This window comes from Capra hircus, chromosome 17, assembly GCF_001704415.2.
Source record: "Capra hircus breed San Clemente chromosome 17, ASM170441v1, whole genome shotgun sequence".
NCBI classification, from domain to species: domain Eukaryota; kingdom Metazoa; phylum Chordata; class Mammalia; order Artiodactyla; family Bovidae; genus Capra; species Capra hircus.
In genome coordinates this window covers 10,427,640-10,447,839 of record NC_030824.1, presented here as the reverse complement: position 1 = coordinate 10,447,839, position 20,200 = coordinate 10,427,640, and the positions used below count along the sequence as shown (strand labels likewise).

Sequence of the window (20,200 nt, the reverse complement as noted above, 5' to 3'; positions counted from 1 at the left end):
GGCTATGTGACCCAGGGTTCATTCAGCTGTGTCCGTAGTCGCTGGGCCGTGGCGCCGTCACCGTGGGCTCCCTCTGTGAGCCGTGCCACAGCCCGCCCGCCCCCACCCCGGCCTGTCTTCTCTTGAGGGCTCAGTGCAGCAGAGGGCAACTCACACTGAGGGCTGGCACGCGCCCTGCCTGCGACAAGGCATCTTCGGAGAAGCAGGGTGTTGGTTGGGAGCACATCCGTTGGCCTGCTGCAGGGTGGAGCTGGAGGTGGCAGCTCAGGGACACAGCTGCGGCCTTTGTGGGCCCTGGGAAACATGCAAGGCAGAGAGGGTGCCCTGGGACCCCAGCAAGCCTGCCAGCCAGCCACCTTTGTCTCTCAGCGTCTTGAACTCAAGTGCCTGCTTTGTTGACACGTGGCCATGTTTGTCCAGACATCTGCTCCTCTTTCTTCTCGCCTGGCAACCCTTCCCTTGCCTCCCGTCCTCGTGGCAGGAGAGACCGCACCGCCTGCTTGCAGCCGGTCCACGCACGGCCTTGACGCTCACCATAAGGGGTGCACCTGTGGGGGGGCCCCACGCTGGCTGGGTGGGAAGCTGGGAACAGCATGTCCAGAGCACAGCTCCTAACGGCTGGCCACTCTGCTTTCCCAGCTCTGCCCTGTTCCTCAGTCTCCTCGTCTGTAAAAAACAGGGTGATGACTGGTCCCATGGTCACAGAGTGAAGGCAGATGGTGACACGGGTCCTGGCACACGGTGCTCATTCGCGCCAGCCCAGGTGCCTTCAGGACCACCAGCTCTCCATCCGCGGACAGGAGAGGAGAGGCCTGCAGAGTAGTGCTTCTCCACTGCGTCCATCGAGCCCTGAGCTTCCGTGTTTGTGTAGAACCGCCGTCATCTGCTCTTTGTCAGGGAGACTGTGCCCAGAGGAGAAATGAAGGGGCTTCACTCCTGGTCCCTGAATCACATCTTTTATTCAGGGACAGTTGGGTTTCCCAGGTTGCTCAGTGGTAAAGAATCTGCCTGCCAATGTAGGAGAGGCAAGAGATACAGTTTCAGTTCCTGGATCAGGAAGATGCCCTGGAGGAGGGCATGGTAACCCACTCTAGTCTCCTTGCCTGGAGAATTCCATAGACAGAGGATCCTGGTGAGCTACAGTCCATGCGGTCGCAAAGAGTCGGACACGGCTAAAGCTGCTTAGCATGACACAGCACAGCAGGGCTGGCCGTCAGGGCACAGACTCTACAGCCAGGATCCTAGCACTTACCTGCAGTATGACCTTGTGGCGGGGGGGTCCTACATGCCTCAGTTACCCCCCGTATAAAACAAGAACGGGACTTCCCTCATCCTGTTGTCCTGAGGTTCGGATGAAGTGATAGTCTCAGAGCGGGATTTGGCCTCTGTGAGCTCTGTGTGTTAACTGCAGTGAGGAGGAGGATGGTGAGGGTGGTGGTGGTGATGATTTGAGAAAAAGGCATAGAAGGAGCAAAGAGAAAAGTTGTCAGCACTCCTCCAGCTGGAAGCCGAGGCCTCTCCCCAGAGCTTGACGGCAGAAATAACGTGGCTCTTAGGGCCCAAAGGGTGGGACCAGACGTGAGCTCCCAGCCTTGAAATTCCACGTGCCCCCCGTCCCCAGGACACAGTCAGTATTGCTTTGTTCCCTGGGATCATTAGAACGGGGCAGGGAGGCGGGGGTCCGCAGGTGGGCAGGGCAGTGCCAGCGCCTCGCACTGGAGGCCAGGCTGCAAATGTTCTCTGCCAAGCCCAGCACAGCCCTCTGCCGATTCATGGAGGTGGCTCCTCCTCCCCCCCGCACCCCCGCCCCCGTCCCTTCTCTCCCTTCTATCCTGGGCTCCAGGAGGAGAAAGGGCAGCTGAGGACAGCGAGGATGCAACCCCACACCCCTCCGGAATTGGCTCTCACTGCCCCTCACCTCACACAGGCAGCAGCCGGGCTCCTGAGCTGTCCGTCCCCGACGTCCCCGTCTTTCAGGCCCTTTGTGCCGCCGAGGAGCAAGCTGGTCTCCCGTAAAGTCTGAACCCGCCAGGAGCGCGCCTCTCCTGCAAAGATCCCTTTGCTCTTTTTGCTTCCCGGAGAAGCCGCCGTGCCTTCTCCCTCTCTTTCTCCCCGTCTGTCTGAAGAACTTTATTGTCTCCCGAGTGGAACATTTAGCGCTCTCCACTGACCCATAGCGCTGTGCGTGCTGCCTGTCGGTGAATAGGATTCTGAATATTGTAAATACCTGGTTAGCTCAAGGGTGGGCGTGAGTTTGAAGAGGGAAAGCAACGCTGGAAGGAGACATTGAGTTAGAAAACCCCAGAGATCCCTTTTTTTCCTTCTCCAAAGACAGCACTCATGGGAATCCCAGGGCTGGCAGAGGGGCCTCCCGGGACCTCTCCCCCTCCCCCATTTCTCAGGGCAAGCACCCTCCCGACCCCAGCGGTTCTCCCTTTGAAGACCTGCTTTAGAAACCCTTTCCAGGTCTTGACTGACCCCTGGCCATTCGGCTCCCTCACCAAGGGCTTCATTTCATCCCCGTTTTTCTCTCCCACGTGAAGGTGAGCAGTCAGGCACTGTCTTGGCATCAGCAGTGACTGAACCTGGAGATGTAAGCCTCCCACAGGGACCCCAAGAAGTCCTCAGACAAGAGAAAGGGCAAAGAGGAGGAAAAAAGGGGGAGGGGGACTCCTACGAGGGGCAGAGGCGGGGAGGAAGTAAAGGCCGATCGCAGCACCTTGGGTCCGGAGAGCAGTGAGGAGATGAGGGCTGTGAGCCCAAGTGTCTGACTCTGGGCACAGGGCTCCTCCCTGGCACCAGCTGGTCCACTTCACCAGCTGGCAGAGGAGAGAGTTAGGCTCCCCAGTCAGTCCCCAGAGGTATGCCCCCAACACCCAGGTCTCTCTTTGGGCCCCAAGCACCAGCCATCTGCGTCCTCCCCACACCCAGGGATTCTCAGTCTTCTGACCTTGCTCCATGACCCCGTGTTCCAACCCAGCATATCCTGGGGAACTCCATCATCTGTCTGCCCCTCACTCCCAGGGTCAAGCACACACCCCCAAATGAAAGAGAATGCTAGCATGAGGCTCCACGGAGAGCTCAGGGTAACCAGGCAACTAAGGACAATAGTCAGAGGCTCTAGCGACGGCCGGGCAGCCTTTGTGTGTGACACGTACGCGGCACACGCATTGTCTCATCCCAACCTGCAGCAACCCCGGAATGCGGGAGGGGTTTGCATTAACTCGCTCCCCGGTTTCTCCGAGCACTGGCTAAGCTCTGTGCGTAGAGGGCCGTGGGAAGCCGGGACCTGGCTTTTGCTGAGATGCTAAACTGGGGGTGGGACCTGGCCGTCAGCCCCTATCACAGGCTCCCGAAACTGGCAGGTTCTCCCAAACCTAAGGCATTTCACCAGCCCCTGATGCCCCAGGCATAAATGTCAGCCCCTCTGGGGACTACTTATTATCTGAGCCTCCAGGTGCAGTGAGCCTGCCTGTCTCAAAGAACCTTCCCCCACGTGCTGGAAAGAAGCAGGGATAAAGGTTGGTGAGAGCAGACGGGAAGTCCCAAATTCAGTGGTCTTCTCCCATGGCCTGGGTCTTCCCTTTCATGTAGGGGTATTTGTAGTGTCTCAAGCTCACACAGTTCTCTGGGCCCTGATGATGTTTCTGGAAGGGGAGCCCCTTGGCACCGATTTAAAAAGCACATCCACTTCTAAAAGCCCATCTGGGCGTTCGCACGCATAGGCTTAAGGAAGCCATTTGACAGATGGAGAAACTAAGGTTCAAAGGGATGGGGCCACTTGGCCAGAGCTGAGAAACCCCACATGTCCATTTGATTCCAAAACCCACGTGTTAGCACTTCCTCCCTTCATTCACGTATTTACTTACAGCGAGTGTTGGCTGCAACCAGATGGTATGCCCAGCCCCTCTGCCCCACACCCCCAACTAGCCCCAACCCCCCTAAAGAAAAGGACTCACCAAGTAGACATTTTGGAGGAAGGCCAAAAGGCTGGGCCTTAAATCATCTCTTGGGAACAGGCCCAGGATGGAATCAGCTCCTCCAGGGGCCCCAGAGAAGTAGCGGGCATCCCTTTAGCGGCCTCCACAGCCCCAGTCTCCATCCAGCCCTCCCAAGCCTTGGAGGAGGCAGCTTTCTACCTGGACAGGCGACCTGGGATTCCAGACCAGCTGTGTCCCCGCCCATTGGCCAAGAGGCCACCAATAGCCATTGGGATTCCATGTAGAAGCCGCCACCTTCTCCGTCTTTACCTGGACCGCCGGTCAGTCACTGAGGAAGAACAGACTTGAGGCTCAGCAACCAGAACATTCTCTTTTTTTCTCTTTTCCTCCCCATGCATGCGCCTTTAATTTCTCCCTTCTCTGAGCCCACCGAGCCTTTGTACTTTTACAGTTGCAGCTGTTTTTATTTGCCATCGCTGCTGTTGTTTTAAAAGGTCTATTTTCACATGGAATGTTATCCAATTAGCAGAGCAATGTGTTGGCTTAAATAAACACTTGGGGGGAGCCGGCAGTAGGGAGATGGGATGGCGGGCGGGTTGGCAGGCAGTGTTCTTCTCACTGGTAAACAGCCGCAGCTTTAATTGGGGGGTCGCCAGTTGACGTCTCCTTTCCCACTTCTCACTTTTCGCACGCTGCTGGCGGTGGGGGAGGGCAGGGACGGGTGATGTGGGCACATGGCCTCAAGCCCACTGCAGTTGGGGTGATGCTGAGCATCTCGTAGTGGGAGTCCCACCGGGCCTCTCCATACCTATGGACTTCGCCTTGCAAATACCACCAGAACAAGACCAGTGGTGGGAAGAGGTGATGGCGAGCGAGCCAGACAGAGCTTCTCAAGGCAGAGACAGCCGCCTCCTCGCTGGGTGCCTGGCCGTGGTGCAAGCCCCATCAACAGTGATTGCCATCAGGCTAGTGATGGTGTGCAGTCTGCACACATTTGCTTATCTGAGTGCAAGGACTGCAGAGAGTACAGCCTGCTCCATGGCCCCCAGGGAGTGCAGCCAGGGACTGAAGGGAACATGGCCCCTTGGGAATGAGGAATCCAGGCTGTGTCCTCCCCCGGGCGGCCCATGTTCTAGAAAGGCAGGGTGGCATGGTGGTTAGCAGCGTGGCCTGTGGAATCAGAGCTGCCTCCTTCCATCTGTGTGTCTGTGCGCAAGGGGTTTTATGTCCTCGCACCCCAGGTTACTCATCCCCCAACAAGAAATAATAGTACTACCGCTTGAGACAGCTGTGAAGGTTAAGTGGAAGGATGCGTGCCAAGAGATTGCCATAGGCTGCGACAGAGGGCACCAGATAAAGAGAGGCAGTGGTGTGCTCTGGGCCCCCTGCGAGGTGGTTTCGCTGCACTTTGGAGACTGGGTGTCAGTTGCCTGTTTTCCTTAACTGGACGCAAATCCAGGAATTAGGGTGCTGCCCCCACTGTCTATTGAAGCATGTGTGTTAAGTGTGTGCATTCGTGTCTGAGGGGGTTTATTTATTCTTAGTTTTGACTGTACTGAGTCTTCATCGCTGTGTGGGCTTTTCTCTAGTTGTATCGAACGGGGGCTCCTCTCTAGTTGTGGTTCGAGAGCTTCTCACAGTTGTGGCTTCTCTTGTCTCTTGTTGTGGAGCACCGGCTCTAGGCGCGTGAGCGTCAGTAGTTGTGGCATTCAGGCTTGGTTGCCCCACAGCATCTGGGATCTTCCTGGACCAGGAATCGACCCGTGTCTCCTGCATTGGCAGGTGGACTCTTAACCTCTGGACCAACAGGGAAGCCCTCGTGTTTGTGCTTTAGTTGCACGTTTTGCCTAGTTCCTATCATCAGGGCCCAGGGCTAAAAGAAAACACCTTTGAATCCTGAGCCTTGCACTTGAGAGCAAGGATTTGGACTCAGCCAGCACATCTATGGGCTGAGAACCCGGGATCAGGACAAGCCACCCTTCTACAACAAGCAGATGTTCATCCATCGCCACCAGGCATGAGTGGCCTGAAGCATCCCCGCGTGCGGCCCGTGCCCCTCTGTCCCTCCGTATGTCCTGAAGCTGCCCCAACCGCCTGGGGTCAGAGTGGAGGCCACGGGGCTCCACCGCTCTGAGAAGGGCTCGGGTTCTGATGTCCTCATCTCAGATTTACTCAGCGATCTAGACCAGTTCCCAAGGAACGGTAGCCAGCCCAGCTGAGCTGAACGGCCTTTCTCCCTCCCAGCAGCACAAAGTCATCATCATCTTAAAATCAGATTACCAGGAATGCCCTAGCAATTCTGTGCTTAGGACTTCAGGCTTTTGCTGCCGAGGGCCCAGGGTTCAGTCCCTGGTTGGGGAACTTAGGTCCTACAAGGCATTGTGGCACAGCCCAAAAAAGCAATGATGAAACTGAACTACCAAGGGCAGAATCACAGGTCCGAGCAAGCACAGGCCCTGAGTGTGTGCCAGGCGCTGGATTAAATGCCTAGTCATGTACTCTCAGCCTCAGGAAGCCTGAAGCTCCACCACTTTGTAATCGAGAAAGTGAACACCGAGAAGTTTCTCGTCAGATCAAAGGCAAGAAAGCACCAAGACCAAGCTTTCTGCACCACTGTGAAGCCCAGGGCCATCGCCAGACCCCGCCGCCCCACTGCCTGGTCACTCTGGGCCCTCGGCTCCCTGGGGGGCCTCTTTCTCTAGTGGCTCTATTCTCCGTGTCTGAGGTCAGAGGTCGTGTGTCACCTTCCTGTTCCCTGGTTCCGTCCCTTCATTTGGGCTCTTAGTAGGTCCTCCAGTGATGCTGAGTAGAGTTGAGCTGTGTAGATGGATGGATACAAGGTAGAGACATCTAATCATCTGAAAGATTTAGACACAACAGCCTAGAAAATGGGTCCCTAAGCGTTCCTTAGAAAACTGCCCTCAGCTCCACAGTGTCAGAACTCGGAATGGCCCTAGGTGTTAAGTGGGGTCCCCCAGTCGGAGTCACCAGTGTTGTGCAAAGAACCCCACTTATTCAGGGGGCCAGCTCCTCCCCCGTGGAAGCCAGAAGCAGCTGGAAGATTTGCCAAGAGCTCGCTTACAGGAGTCCGATAGTGTTGGTCCAGGGACAGAAATGATGTGTCCCTCGGGAGCTCGGTCCAAAAGAAGACAATACCGAACGTTCCAGGGTGGCGGCCCCTCCTCCCGGGAGTCGCCGGCCCCTGGTGTCTGACGCCCTCGGCCGAGAAGGAGCTGCGGTCCCAGCGGGGCCGGCACTCCGAGCTCACGTGGTTGTTCTTGGCTGGCACGGGCCGTGCTTCCTCTAGGCATCGGGGGCACAGATGGTTTGGGACAGGTTGGCGGCATCCATGTTCAGGTGGATCTGGCATGTGCTGAGAGATGCTGCCCTCCCTCTCGGCAGGAGACAGCAGAGGGGCCAAGAGATGCCCTGGTCTTCTCGGGACAGGAGGCCTGGCCTGGGTCCCTGAGACGGGAGTCCTGCCAAGGGCATCGAATGGGCCTTTGTTGCCAGGAGGCAGAGGCCTGTCTCCAGGGAGAGCCGAGGAGAGACCTCCTAGCCGGCGCTGGAGGCCAGGGCTCTTGGGGCCCGCAGTTGGTGGCTTAGGTCAGAGGAGGTGAAAGAGGCGTGCTTCCGGGACAGCCAGGGTAGAGAGCCGGGTGATGGGGACAGCTCCGGACCCAGGCCTGAGACCTGCTGTCTGAAGCGGGCCGTCCATCTGCCCAGATCAAGGCAGAGGGACTTCAGGCAGCCATCTGCGTCAGCAAACATAACCCAACCCCAGATGGTTCCAGGGAAGAGAGATTTGTGGAGGGGTAAGAAGGGCTCGGGCTCGCCAGGGACCATGCAGTCCACCCCCCCCTCCAAGGGCCAGTGACAGTGGGAGCTGCCGCCACCTCAAGCTAAGGGACCTTAAAGGGACAGATGAGGGCTTGAGCTGTCAAGGGGGAGCCACCAGCAGGAGCTGTCGTCCTTGGCGGAGGGAGCAAGGGAGAAAGTCCCCCGACCTCTCCGACCCCTCCCTCCAGCCTCCCATATGCTTGTCCTAAATTGAACCCAGGGCCCATGAGCCCTGGTTATCCCCCACAGGAGAGTCACCCCGGAGAGGGGGTTGCAGAGGAAGGGCAGAAATAACCAGCACAGGCGTGTGGGACCGTGACAGGAAGTAGCCCCGAAGTGGCCCAGTTAGGGGTGGGTGTCTTGTCTTCCGGGGCCTCCTCCTCTCTGCCAAGCCACTGCATCCTCAGAGTTCTGTTCTGCACCTTCAGGCTTCGGCCAGCCAGGACCAATCTCAGCGTTCTTCCTGGTCTGGAGATGTTTTCAAGATCCTCGGTGGAGAAGACTCCAAGGCTTGCTCTGTACCTACTGAGCATGTGTTGCCCCGAGCAGTGTGCTGGGGATAGCAAGGATAGAGACCTCCCTTGGAAGTCCAGGTCAAGCTGGGGAGCCCGGCGCACAAGCAGATGCTGGAAGACAGCTGGGGGCGCAGGGCACAGCATGGGGGGTGCTAGAGTCTGTAGGAGGGAAGCAGGGGGCCACCAGCAAGTCGGCTCTGGAGGGGAGCCCTTCCGAGGCTGAGGAGAATGTTGTGAAGGCCCAGGGATGGAACCCGTAGAGGCAGAAAGGGATAAGTAAGAAGGACCTCGTGCTGTGCTGTGCTTAGTCGCTCAGTCGTGTTCGACTCTGCAGTCCACGGACTGTAGCCCACCAGGATCCTCTGTCCATGGGGATTCTCCGGGCCAGAGTACTGGAGTGGGTTGCTGCGCCCTCCTTCAGGGAATCTTCCCGACCCAGGGATCGCACCCAGGTCCCCGTTTACAGTCTGAGCCACCAGGGGGCCCAAGGATACTGGAGTGGGCAGCCCATTCCTTCTCCAGGGGAATTTCCCAACCCAGGAATTGAACCAGGGTCTCCTGCGCTACAGGCAGATTCTTTACCAGCTGAGCTACCAGGGAAGCCCGAGAAGGACCTTGACGTGCCTACAAGTTTTGGCCTCAGTTTTCCTCTCCTTGAAATGGGAGCATGACCTGTCTCCTCATGAGTAGGCTGAGGTCATGTGCTTAGAGTTCTCTGGAGCCCAGCAGATCTGTAATCCTGGGTTTGCAGCCCCTTGGATGGCAAGGGAAGAACACGGGCACCAGAAGCAGGATTTGGCGAGAAGCAGGGAGCTGGGAACAGCTGACTTTCCACTTCCTCCTCCGTTGGAACACCCAGCCCTGCACAGAGCCCTGGGCAGCCTGCCATGACTGAGGCCCCATGGGCACGCCAAGCCTGGAGCTGAGGTCTGGGAGGCTTTTCTCTGAGGAGAAGGTGGTGTGGGTTGGGAGGAAGCTGCTATCAGACAGCAGTCCAGAGAGGCTGGAGCTGTGCCTGGAACCTTCCCCTGCACTGGTCCAAAAGCTCGAAGGTCTGGGGCTGGGTCTCCCCCTCACCATTCCCCTGGCTCAAATATATAACAGACTCCTCTGGGCTCTTTTTTTTTTTTTTTTAAGCAGATCGTTCTTATTAAATTAATCAGTTATTTCTGGCTGCCCTGGGTCTTCCTTGCTGTGTGCGGGCTTTCTCTAGTTGCAGCAAGTGGGGGCTCCTCTTCGTCGTGCACAAGTTTCTCATTACAGCGGCTTTTCTTGTGGAACACAGGCTCTAGGCTCGCGGGCTCAGGAGTTTCGGCTGCCAGGCTCTAAAGCACAGGCTCAGTAGTTGTGGCGCACAAGCTTAGTTGCTCCACAGCACGTGGGATGTCCCGGGCCAGGGATCAAACCCGTGTGCCTTGCATTAGCGGGCAGATTCTTAACCAGTGGACCACCAGGAAAGTCTAAACCATTTCTTTTTGTAAGTCCTTACTGAATTTGTTAACAATATAGTTTCTGTTTTATGTTTTGGTGGTTTTTTTTGCTGGCTCCAAGGCATGTGGGATCTTAGCCCCCTGACCAGGAATTGCACCCGCTACAGTAGAAGGTGAAATCTTAAACCACTGGACCACCAGGGAAGTCCCCGGGCTCTTTTAAGGAAGCCCAAATTACTCGGGATTATCCAAGGCCAGTTCTAGCCAGGAATCACTGTCCTTCCTGCCTGGGACAGTTTGAGGCCACCACATTCCAACCAGCGAGGCAGTGGGGCTGGAAACACAGCCTGATTTCCTACTTACCTGAGGGGATTAGAACCAGGAAGGGTAGTTCTGCTATTTTTAGAGATTCACATATTGTGCTCTAACCTCAAATACAAAAGAGCTTTCATAGCCTACTTACTATTGTTCCTGCTCTTCAGCGTGGCAATGGGAAGTCGGGGACACGTGTCTTAATAATAACAACAGCCAGCCTTTAGTGAGAATTAGCATGTGCCGGGCAGTGCGGTGTTACACTTAATAGTTCATTGAATCTGCGCAACCATTCTTCTCTTCTACCTCTAGACTTACACATGGGGAATCTGAAGCTCAGAGAGGTTAAGCAGCTTGCCCAAGATCACACAACTTACAAGTGATGAAGCAGGAATTTGAACCATAAGTAGGCTTAGACTGTAAAGAATCTGCCTGCAATGCAGTAGACTCGTGTTCGATCCCCGATTCGGGAAGATCCACTGGAGAAGGGAATATCTACCCACTCCAGTAGTCTTGCCTGGAGAATCCCATGGAGTTCATGGGGTCATGGGAGTCAGACACGACTGAGCAACTAACACACAGACACAGCCCAGATCCAAGACCCCAGATTTAACTGCCATGCATCCTCATGTCTTAGAGTGAAAAGCCCTTCCAAAGAGAAGGGATGAAAATTTGAAAGGGGTGATGGGAGGCCAGGAGACGGAATTTTTGGCAATTCCCACAATGAACAGGGCTTTCCTGGTGGCTCAGCCGTAAAGAATCTGCCTGTAATGCAGGAGACACAGGTTCAGTCCCTGGGTTGGGAAGATCCACTGGAGGAGAAAATGGCAACCCATTCCAGTGTGCTTGCCTGGAGAATCCCATGGGCAGAGGAGCCTGGTGGGCTGCTGGGGTGAGCCTGGTGGTCGGTCCATGGGGTTGCAAACAGTCAGACACGACTTTTCGACTTTACCACCACCACAGTGAACAGAGACTGCCCCAGGCTTTGTGTGGCACTGGAATGGAGAGCGGGTGAGAAAGAAACACAGATGTGACGACTGGAGCCAGAGAGAGGCTGGGGTTGGAGCATCACACCTTGGACCCTCCTTCCAGGCTCCATTATCACTTCTTCGGACTCTGACTTAATAACCCCTCCCAGAGGCCGCCGTTTGGCCACCCGCACCCGACTGTATCCGCGGGACCACCGCTCCTCAGGGACGCTGGCACCAGAATGGAGTACCCACCATGCCAGACTCCCAACCAATTTCTCTCCCCTCTCTTAAAACCCCAGCTCCCCCAGTCAGGCTGTTTCTCTGCCTTGCCAGCTGAGAACGCGTGTGTTTTAAAGCTCTGAATGGGCCATTTCGGCTCGGAGTCCAGATGCATTTTTATATCTGTGTGGGAAAAAAAATGCAGAGGCTCGGCTGGCAGTCAGAAAGAGTTTTTAAATTAACGTTTTAAAAAAAAAGGGAAAGAAAGTTTCCCGCACCTGTCCCCACTCAGAAAAGCACAGAGAAGAACAGAGGCATTTCTTTAATTTGGCCCCACCCACATTTAATCTTTAGGAGATAACCTGTCCCGCCCAGGTGCTTTTCAGATGCAGCTGTCTATCAAATACCTACCCTGTGCCACCCTCGGGGCTCATACTGTGTAAGTTGGACAAGTAACCCCATTTCACAGGTAAGGAAACTGAGGCTCATAGTGGGGCAGTTGTCTTACCCAGGGTCACGCTCATCTTCCTAGGCTGCCATGGCTTAAAACAGCAGAAATGTCTTCTCTCACGGTGGGTGCTTGCTAAGTTGCTTCAGTCATGTCCAAGTCTTTGCGACCCCATGGACTGTATAGCCCACCAGGCTTCTCTGTCCATGGGATTCCCCAGGCACAAATAGTGGAGTGGATTGCGGTGCCCTCCTCCAGGGATCTTCCCAACTCAAAGATGGAACCCGCATCTTTTATGTCTCCTACATTGGCAGGAAGGTTCTTGATCGCTAGCGCCACCTGGGAAGCCCTTAGTGTCAAGGCCAGAAATCCAAGATCAAGGTGCAGAAGTGTTGGTTTCTTCTCAAGAAATCTCTGTTCCACGGCCTCTCCTAGCTTCTGGGTGACAGCCAGCATTCCGTGGCTTGTGGACATCACTCCAACCTCAGTCCTCACGGGCATTTACCCTGTCTGTGTCTTCTCGTGGCCATCTCTTGTAAGAATGCCAGTCACACTGGATCAGGGGCCCGCCCTGCTCCACCATGTCCTTGTCTTAATTTAACTGCAGCTGCAAAGACCCTCTTTGCAAATAAAGTCACAACCTGCTGGGGCATGGACGGGGTAGGGCCGCCCCTGTCAGGGTTAGGATTTCCATGTATCTTCTTTGCGACAGGGACCCAATCCAACCTGTAACCATCACAGTACAGATGAGGTTAGAGAAGGCTTGGTTCCTGTCCAGATCACTTCTGGGTACATGCTGCCTCCTCGCAGCATCGGAGAAGCCAGAGGGACATCCCTCCACAGCGTCTCTTCTCATAGCAGATGGCAGTGACTGCTACCCAGAAGCAAAAAGCAAGACATTGCTGCCAGCTGCTGCTGCTGCTCCCCAGTGCCCACAGAGCCCAGGGACCTGCCCTCTCCAAACTCAGCACTAACCCAAGGCCCTTCTGCCAAGAGAAAAAAAAGTCAGAGCTGTCTGTGGCGGTAACACCACCTCCAAGAGAACTAGCATCTATTGAGTGCCTGCTGTGTGCCCTTAGGCTGTTCGGGGCACTTTGAGTGTTAACGCTACTCTAGAACCCTAGAGGAGGGTGCTGTTAAAACACCCATTTTACAGATGAGGAAACTGAGGCCCGGGAGGTTTCTTTAACTAGCCCAAGACCCTTAGGCTAGGGAGTGCAGAACCCGCCCTGCCCAGGCAGAGCGGCCTCAGAGCCCAAGCTCCTGGCCACCAAGCACCAGCAGCCTCTGTGTACATCAGGGGTATTTTGGGAAGGGCCCCAGCACAGAGCCGTTTAGCTCTAGACCCGGTGATACTGAAGATGGAACCTGCCGGTGCTGTACAGTTCCATTTATATGAAGAACAAGCAAATCTGCAGACGTGGAAAGTGGACTAGTGCTTGCTGGGGGTCCGCAGGGGTGGGGAGTGGCTACCGGTGGGTCCACAGTTCCTTTTGGGGTGATGATGGTTCAACGAGCTCTAAATGTCCGTGTCCATCACTATTCTGAAACAGGTGTGGGGACGGTCACGTGACTGTGAACAGACTAAAAGCCATTGCATTGTAGATGGGTAACTCGGGTGGTAGATGAGTTATATCTCAGTAAAGCTGTCAGAAAACAAAAATCAAAAAGAGCAAAGTAGGTAGCATGCAGGGGAGGATCGGGAAGGGTGGAAAGCAGGAGGGAAGAGCTGGGTGGATGCTGGCAGCCCCGAGAGTGTTTCTGCAGAGGGCAGCAGAGAGCCGGGGGACGGAATCCCCAGGGCCGGCAGAGGACATATCTGCCACCCAGTGTAAGCAAGGGGCCCGTGTGCTTGTCATCGAGGGGCCAGACCAGCTCGGCTTCCTCAAGAGGCGCTGCCCCAGGAAGAAGGTCAGCCGACTAACAGGCTCGCCATCGCCAGACAGGCTGTGACCCTGGAGGGGAGCTGGCCGCCTGGCCCAGGCACTGATCACAGGCCGGGACGGCGGCTGTTGTGACCACCCCACCACATGTAGCTCTGCCCTGGTCACGTAACCCTGTAGTGGAAGAGGAGCATGCAGTGCCTCCTCACACCCCCACCAGGGAGTGGGTGTCCCGGGGCCAGAGCTGGCCTTTAGCTGTGGGGGGCAGGCAGCCAGGCTGCAGGGTGGTCTCCACTCATGTGCTGTGTCCCTCTCCAGAGAGCCTTCAATGCCCTGTGTCACAGCACCCACCTGTACGGCCGGAGGCTGGTGCTGGAGTGGGCCGACTCGGAGGTGAGCCTGCAGGCCCTGCGGCGCAAGACGGCCGAGCACTTCCACGGTAAGAGGACTGCGGGGGGCCAGGCGCCTGGTCCCCCCGCCTCTCCATCTCTTCTGCACCTGCTTTCTGTATTCCTTCGGCTTTCTCTGAGCCGGTGCAGGGCGCTGACCTCTGCGGGTGGCATCAGTGGCCTCCACACCCTTGGTGTTTGCCCGTCGACTCCGGTCATTGGGAGGCCTGGCAGGAAGTCAGGGAGAGGGGGAGCCTGGGTCAGGGTGGTCATCCTCACCACCCCACCCCCACCCCTGCCACCTCCCCACCTGTCCGGGTGCTGCTGGCTAGCTGTCACTGCCACCAAAGGCCACAGCTCCCGTCCAGTGGCCCTCTCCACCCAGCAAGTGCTCTCTGTCCAGGGTCCAGTGGCCAAGGTAGGGGCCCCTTGCCCCAATTTCCCTGCGCCCGCTACCCCTTTACTTGTCCGTCCTCTGTTACCCGGTTAGAGCACCGTGTACTTCCTGCCAGGACCACGCCCCGCCTCTCACAAACCTGGGTGGTATCACCCGGCCTCGCCGATGACTCAGCCCACCCCCGCTAAGTATTAGTGAGCCCCTGCCGTGTCCCATGCCAGCAGTGCAGCACTGACCCGGGCGGGTGGCAGGGGCTTGGGCCCAGGTGGAAGGCGCTGGATCCAGAAAGGCCTCCCAGCAGAGGTGACACTTGTGCCCACAGAGGGGCTCCCTGAGGTTAGGAGTGTGACTCATGGAGAAGCAGGCTGGCCGGCATGGCGGGGGCAGGTGGAGTCGGGAGGGTGGCCGGAGGGCCTTACATAAACCTCGCCTTCTCCAGCATATCCTCCAGAAGTGGAATGGAAGCCCTGTGACTGTAGCTCCGCCCACCAGGCTCCTTAGAACACACCCTCCTCCCCACCCCAGGGGCCTCTCCCATCTAATCCTTCCCCACCACGCCTCCCTTGGAGGTCACCATCACCAAATGCCCAGCAGGACACTGACTTTGCATATGCTCTTCCCTCTGCTCACAATGCCTTGCCTCAACTTTTTTTGTCAAACTGGTCAGTGCCTATCTAGCCTTTAAGGCCCAGCACAAAGGACACCTCCTCCAGGAAGCCTTCCCTTTCCCTGCTCCTCAGGTTATCAGTAATGGCTCTGTTCTCTGCTGTTTCCACCTGTGTTCCTACATCTCCTTGCCGCATAGTCATGTATGTATTTACGATTCTTCTCCTCACTGGACCAACACCTTTCCCCTAGTGGATGGAGACTGCATCACTGGGCTCACCTTTGTCACTGATGGGTTGATCTCTGAGCCCCCATGCCAGCCAGGGCCCGTCCAAGACTAGGGAATCCATAAGTAAAGGCAAACGAGAAACCAGAGACGTTAGGGCTAAGTACACAGCCACAAGCACACAACTCAATAAGTCCCCAAATCCTATCTTTATCGACAGCCATTGACAGGCCCAAATGCACCCATCGGCAAATGTTTGTGTAAGGGACTCTTCCATCCCCCCCCACCTCCCCTCTCTGGGGCCAGGAGGCGATTGCAGGCTCAGCAGTCCTGCCCTGCCTCAGAGAGCAGCCCCCTTCAATAGATTGATCTCCAAAGACAGCCTCCCCCCAGAAGAAAGCCGCAGCCAGAAGCACTTCTGTGAGATTGGCCATCTCCCCAGGTCAGCTGCAGGCCGAGGCCCAGACAGGGGCAGGTATTAGGTTGGCCAGAAAGTTGGTTTGGGGGACTTGCCTGGTGGTCCAGTGGTTAAGAATCCACCTGCCAATGCAGAGGACACGGGTTCGATCCCTGGTCTGGGAACTAAGATCCCACATGCCCTGCAGCCACTTTAAAAAAAAGGGGGGGTTAGGGTTAGGGCATGTGGGGCCGTGCATGCCACCACGCACCACACCTGCTGAGCCCGCACCCTAGGAGCTATGCTCCGCAACAGGAGAAGCCACCTCGATGACAAAGCGCAAGTACCACAACTAGAGAGTAGCCCCCGCTTGCCACAACCAGAGAAAAAGGCCGTGTGCAGCCACCAAGACCCAGCAGCCACCAAGACCCAGGGTGACCACCAATACCCAGCGCGGCCACCAAGACCCAGCAGCCACCAAGACCCAGCACAACCAAAAATAGATTTTTTAAACAGTTTCTTCATGAACTATCCAGAGAAGGCAATGGCACCCCACTCCAGTTCTCTTGCCTGGAAAATCCCATGGATGGAGGAGCCTGATGGGCTGCAGTCCATGGGGTCATGAAGAGTCAGACACGACTGAGCGACTTCACTTTCACTTTTCACTTTCATACATTGGAGAAGGAAATGGCAATCCACTCCATTGTTCTTGCCTGGAGAATCCCAGGGACGGGGGAGCCTGGTGGGCTGCCGTCTCTGGGGTCGCACAGAGTCGGACACGACTGAAGCGACTTAGCAGCAGCATAAACTATCTTTCGAAAAACCTGACGATGGTTTGGAAAAGATGGTATGGAAAAAAAGCAAATGAACCTTCTGGCCAACCTAATGCAATGATAGCAGGAAAAACAGCCGTGGATTTGCACCCATCTTCCTGTTCATGCTCTCATGGCGCTATGCAGCGGGTGTGATCAGCCCCATTCTGCAGGTGACAGAACTGAGACCAGCTGAGCGTAGAGGGACTCACGACAGCTACCGTGTATTAATGATAAGGACTTCTTCTGTGCTGGGGCACCGTCTGTATGTGACACGCATCGTCTCTCCCATCCTCACAGCAACCCCTGCTGCCGTGGGTACTGCTCTCCCCAGCTTGTTGTTCAGTCACTAAGTCGTGTTGACCACATGGACTCCAGCATGCCAGGCTTCCCTGTCCTTCACCGTCTCTTGGAGTTTGCTCAAACTCATGTCCTTTGAGTCAGTGATGCCATCCAACCTTCTCATCCTCTGTTGCACCCCCTTCTCCTCTTGCCCTCAATCTTTCCCAGCATCAGAGTCTTTTCCATTGAGTCAGTCCTTTGCATTGAGTGGCCAAAGTATTCATCTTACAGATGAAGAAACAGAGGCATGGAGAGGTTCCACTGAGCGCCTCCTAGCTGAGTGTCCTGGGACAAGTCACTGCGGCCCCTGGGGCTTCTGTTTACCATTCCACAAATGAGGATATGAATAGTACCCCGGATGGAGTCATGAAATGATCAGCGATAACAAGAACAGCACAAGCTGCCTTTCCCCACCCCCACAGCACCCCTAGGACGTTGCTGTTGTTTAGTCACTCAGTCGCGTCTGACTCTTGCGACCCCACGGACTGCAGCCCCCAGGCTTCTCTGTCCATGGATTTCCCAGACGAGAATACTGGAGTGGGTTGCCGTCTCCTACTCCAGGGGATCTTCCCGACCCAGGGATCGAAGCCATGTCTTCTGCATTGGCAGGTGGATTCTTAACCGCTGAGCCACCGGGGGTAGACGCCCTTAATCACCCCATTTTACAGATGAAGGGACTGAGGCTCGCATAGATGATGGAACTTGCCCAGGGTCACCTAGATAGTAGGGGGTGGAAGCAGAGTTTGCACTCTCGGACAGCCTGGCTATAGCACCCCATCCTTGGAGTGACACCCCTTCTGTCCCTCCCCAGTAGGCAGAACGCTGTGGGGGAAGCAGGGCAGACACGTCAGCCGAAAACCAGTGCTCTGAAAATGTCAGCCCTCTCACCCACCCGCCCATTGTCTGCTGGATCTCCTTGGGAACAGGGGATACCCGCAGCAGCCTTAAATACTCAGAACAGGGCTGCTGGCCTCCTGCCCTGCTAGCTGCACCCTTTTCCCGGCTCTGCCCCTTTCCCATGGCGAAAAGTACCCAGCTTGTTTGTGTCAAAATCCGCATTGTTCAGAGCTTCCAGGGCCCTGGCAGACTTCAAGGGCAGGTGGGATCCATGCCCAGTTCCTCCCCCCCGGCCCCAGTCTGTGCCAGGAAGGCACTCAGATCTCAGGTGGAGGCCCTGAGCCCCATTTGCCCAACCCGAGCACCGAGGCCACAACAAAGGGCTCCCTGGGGAAGGTGGGCCTCAGAATGAAAGGCTGGCATCTTAACCATTTGGGGGGACCCAGCAGGGAGCTCACTGGTGACACCATGGCCTCTGAGGTGGCCGGAGTGATAGAGAGGCCCTCCATTATGGCTGGTGCAGTCAGCGTGCATCACCCCAAGTTCACCCTCACCTCCGGGGCTCAGCTCCTCCACCAGGCCCGCTGCTCCCCTGGTGGAGACCGTGGGGACAGGGCGCTGCTGGGCCGAGGGCTTCCCAGGCCCTGTGACCAGCTCTTCTCTTCCCTGTCGGTCCCTGACAAGCCGAGGTCAAGGCACACAGCTCCACGAGCAGTTTGGGCCAAGTAATACCCATTACTGTTATTATTCCCATGACAACCTTCATCTGTTAAGCCTCACTCTGTGCCAGGTACTGTCTACGGGCTTTCACAGGTATTAATCCTGCAGAATCCTGGCAGGTAAACACCATCATTATCCTCCGTTTCCCAGATGAGGAAACCGAGGCCCAGAGAGGGCCAGTGACTTCCCCAGGGGCGCCCAGCCACTAGTGGCCAAGTCAGGAGTCAGAGCTGGGCCTCTAGCCATCCTGCCGGCTGCATGTGAGCAGCGGTGCACACGGCCCCTTACGTTTCACCCCAGTCTGTGCAGTGACCTCAGGCAGGTTGCTCTGCCTCGGTTTGCCATCTGTACTCTGGGACTAGGGTGTTACCTCATAGGGGAATCGGGGGGCAGGGCTTACAGGAGATGATGCTTCTGAAGCTGTGGGTGCCCAGTGAGAAGGCAGCAAATACTACGTTTTCTCCCCTCCCCTGCCAGGCGCTTATGCGTCCTGTTTTCCTTGCACTCCTGTGGAGGCAGGCCAGGGGAGGATGCTCTCTGGGCAGAGGAGAGAGACATAAAGAGGAATCCTAGTTTTTAGAAGCCCAGACAACAGGGAATGTGTGAGAGAGAGGGAGGGAGGGAGAGGGGATGAGAATGAAATGCCCATCAGCTGGGCAGGGCATGGGATGGTACATTTGCATCTGATCCCGGATGCCACCTAGTCCCCATGCCTGGCACACAGAAGGCGCTTCTCAGTACACGGTAACAATGAGGAGGAGATGGATTCCTTGCTGATAAAAACTCGTGCTATCTGGCCATCCGATGCGATCGGCGGAACTAAGTGCCCTCAGCCCGCCTGTCTCAACTTCACCACTTACCTAGGGTCCCTTATCAGCAGCCACAAAAGCTCAGAGAAAACCCCCCAGTGCCCCTTCCCCAAGGCAGGGGTGGGCAGTCTTCATTTCATCCACTGGTGTCCCTGATCATGTGGGGCGTTAGACAGTCCCTGGTGAACTGGCGCTTAACGAAACACCCATCAAATGGACCAGCCGAGAGCAGGTCTTTGAAAGTCATTGGAAAAGCTGCCCCAAGTAGGCAAAGCCCTTGACTCCGGACAGTGACACTCGCGCCCAGGGATGAGCACGACCACCCCGTTCCTCAGTCCCGCCTTCCCGTTGTCTCCCTGCCCCCCTTCCTGGCCGGAATCAGCTATCTCATCCACAGCTCCATGGCCCCCTGGCAGGCGAAGTGCTATTCTTCGGTGCCTTGCATGCGGGAGGGTGAAAAGAGAGAGCACGAAGGCAAGAAAGAGGAAAGGCGGCTACTGGCTGCGTCCCATTCTTCCTGAGCGTGTTACAAACCAGCAGGGTCAGGGCATTGAGAGGCTTTCAGGGCCCCGGCAGGCTGCGGTACCTGCGAGCGCCACCGACAGAATATAATGGTACGGAAGCAATCCGCCCGCAGAACCCTCTGTTTTCGAGCGCGCACAGCCAGGGAGGCCGGGGCAAACAGGCTTTTATTTGGCCGGGAGCGCGGCTCTGCTTCCCAGCGTTGTCTTATTCCAGCTGGGAGACTGATGGGCTGTGGTTAGCGGCTGCACCTTTCACCTCCAGAGCTGGGAGCGCAGACATGACCAGCATGGCAAGTGGCTGGCAGCGCCGCCGTCCCCCCACCCGGCCAAGCCAGGCCAGCCTGGGATGTGAGAGCTGCCATCTTCAGGCCCAGGCAGTCACTGGCCTTCAGCATGGTGGCCCTCCCCACTGGGGAAGTAAGGAGCCCGATTCCTGGGCCCCTGGCTCCATCAGCCTGGCCCACCCACCCGTGACCTGAGATCTCAGCCCAAGTATCAGAGATTGGACTTCTCTCGGACACCTGCCGTCCTGGGAGTTCCCCTGTCACACCCCACACCTTGTCTCCCTGACACTTTAATGAA

General features: G+C 56.5%; 1 protein-coding gene across 1 annotated transcript in view; it reads left to right on the top strand.

The window, feature by feature from the left end:
- The window catches only part of RBM19 (RNA binding motif protein 19), a 121,432-nt gene that overhangs the window by 86,613 nt on the left and 14,619 nt on the right, over positions 1-20,200 (top strand). The window contains exon 23 of the mRNA XM_005691470.3: positions 13,878-13,998. Coding sequence (XP_005691527.2) covers positions 13,878-13,998 — 121 coding nt within the window. The remainder of the gene's footprint in view (positions 1-13,877; positions 13,999-20,200) is intronic.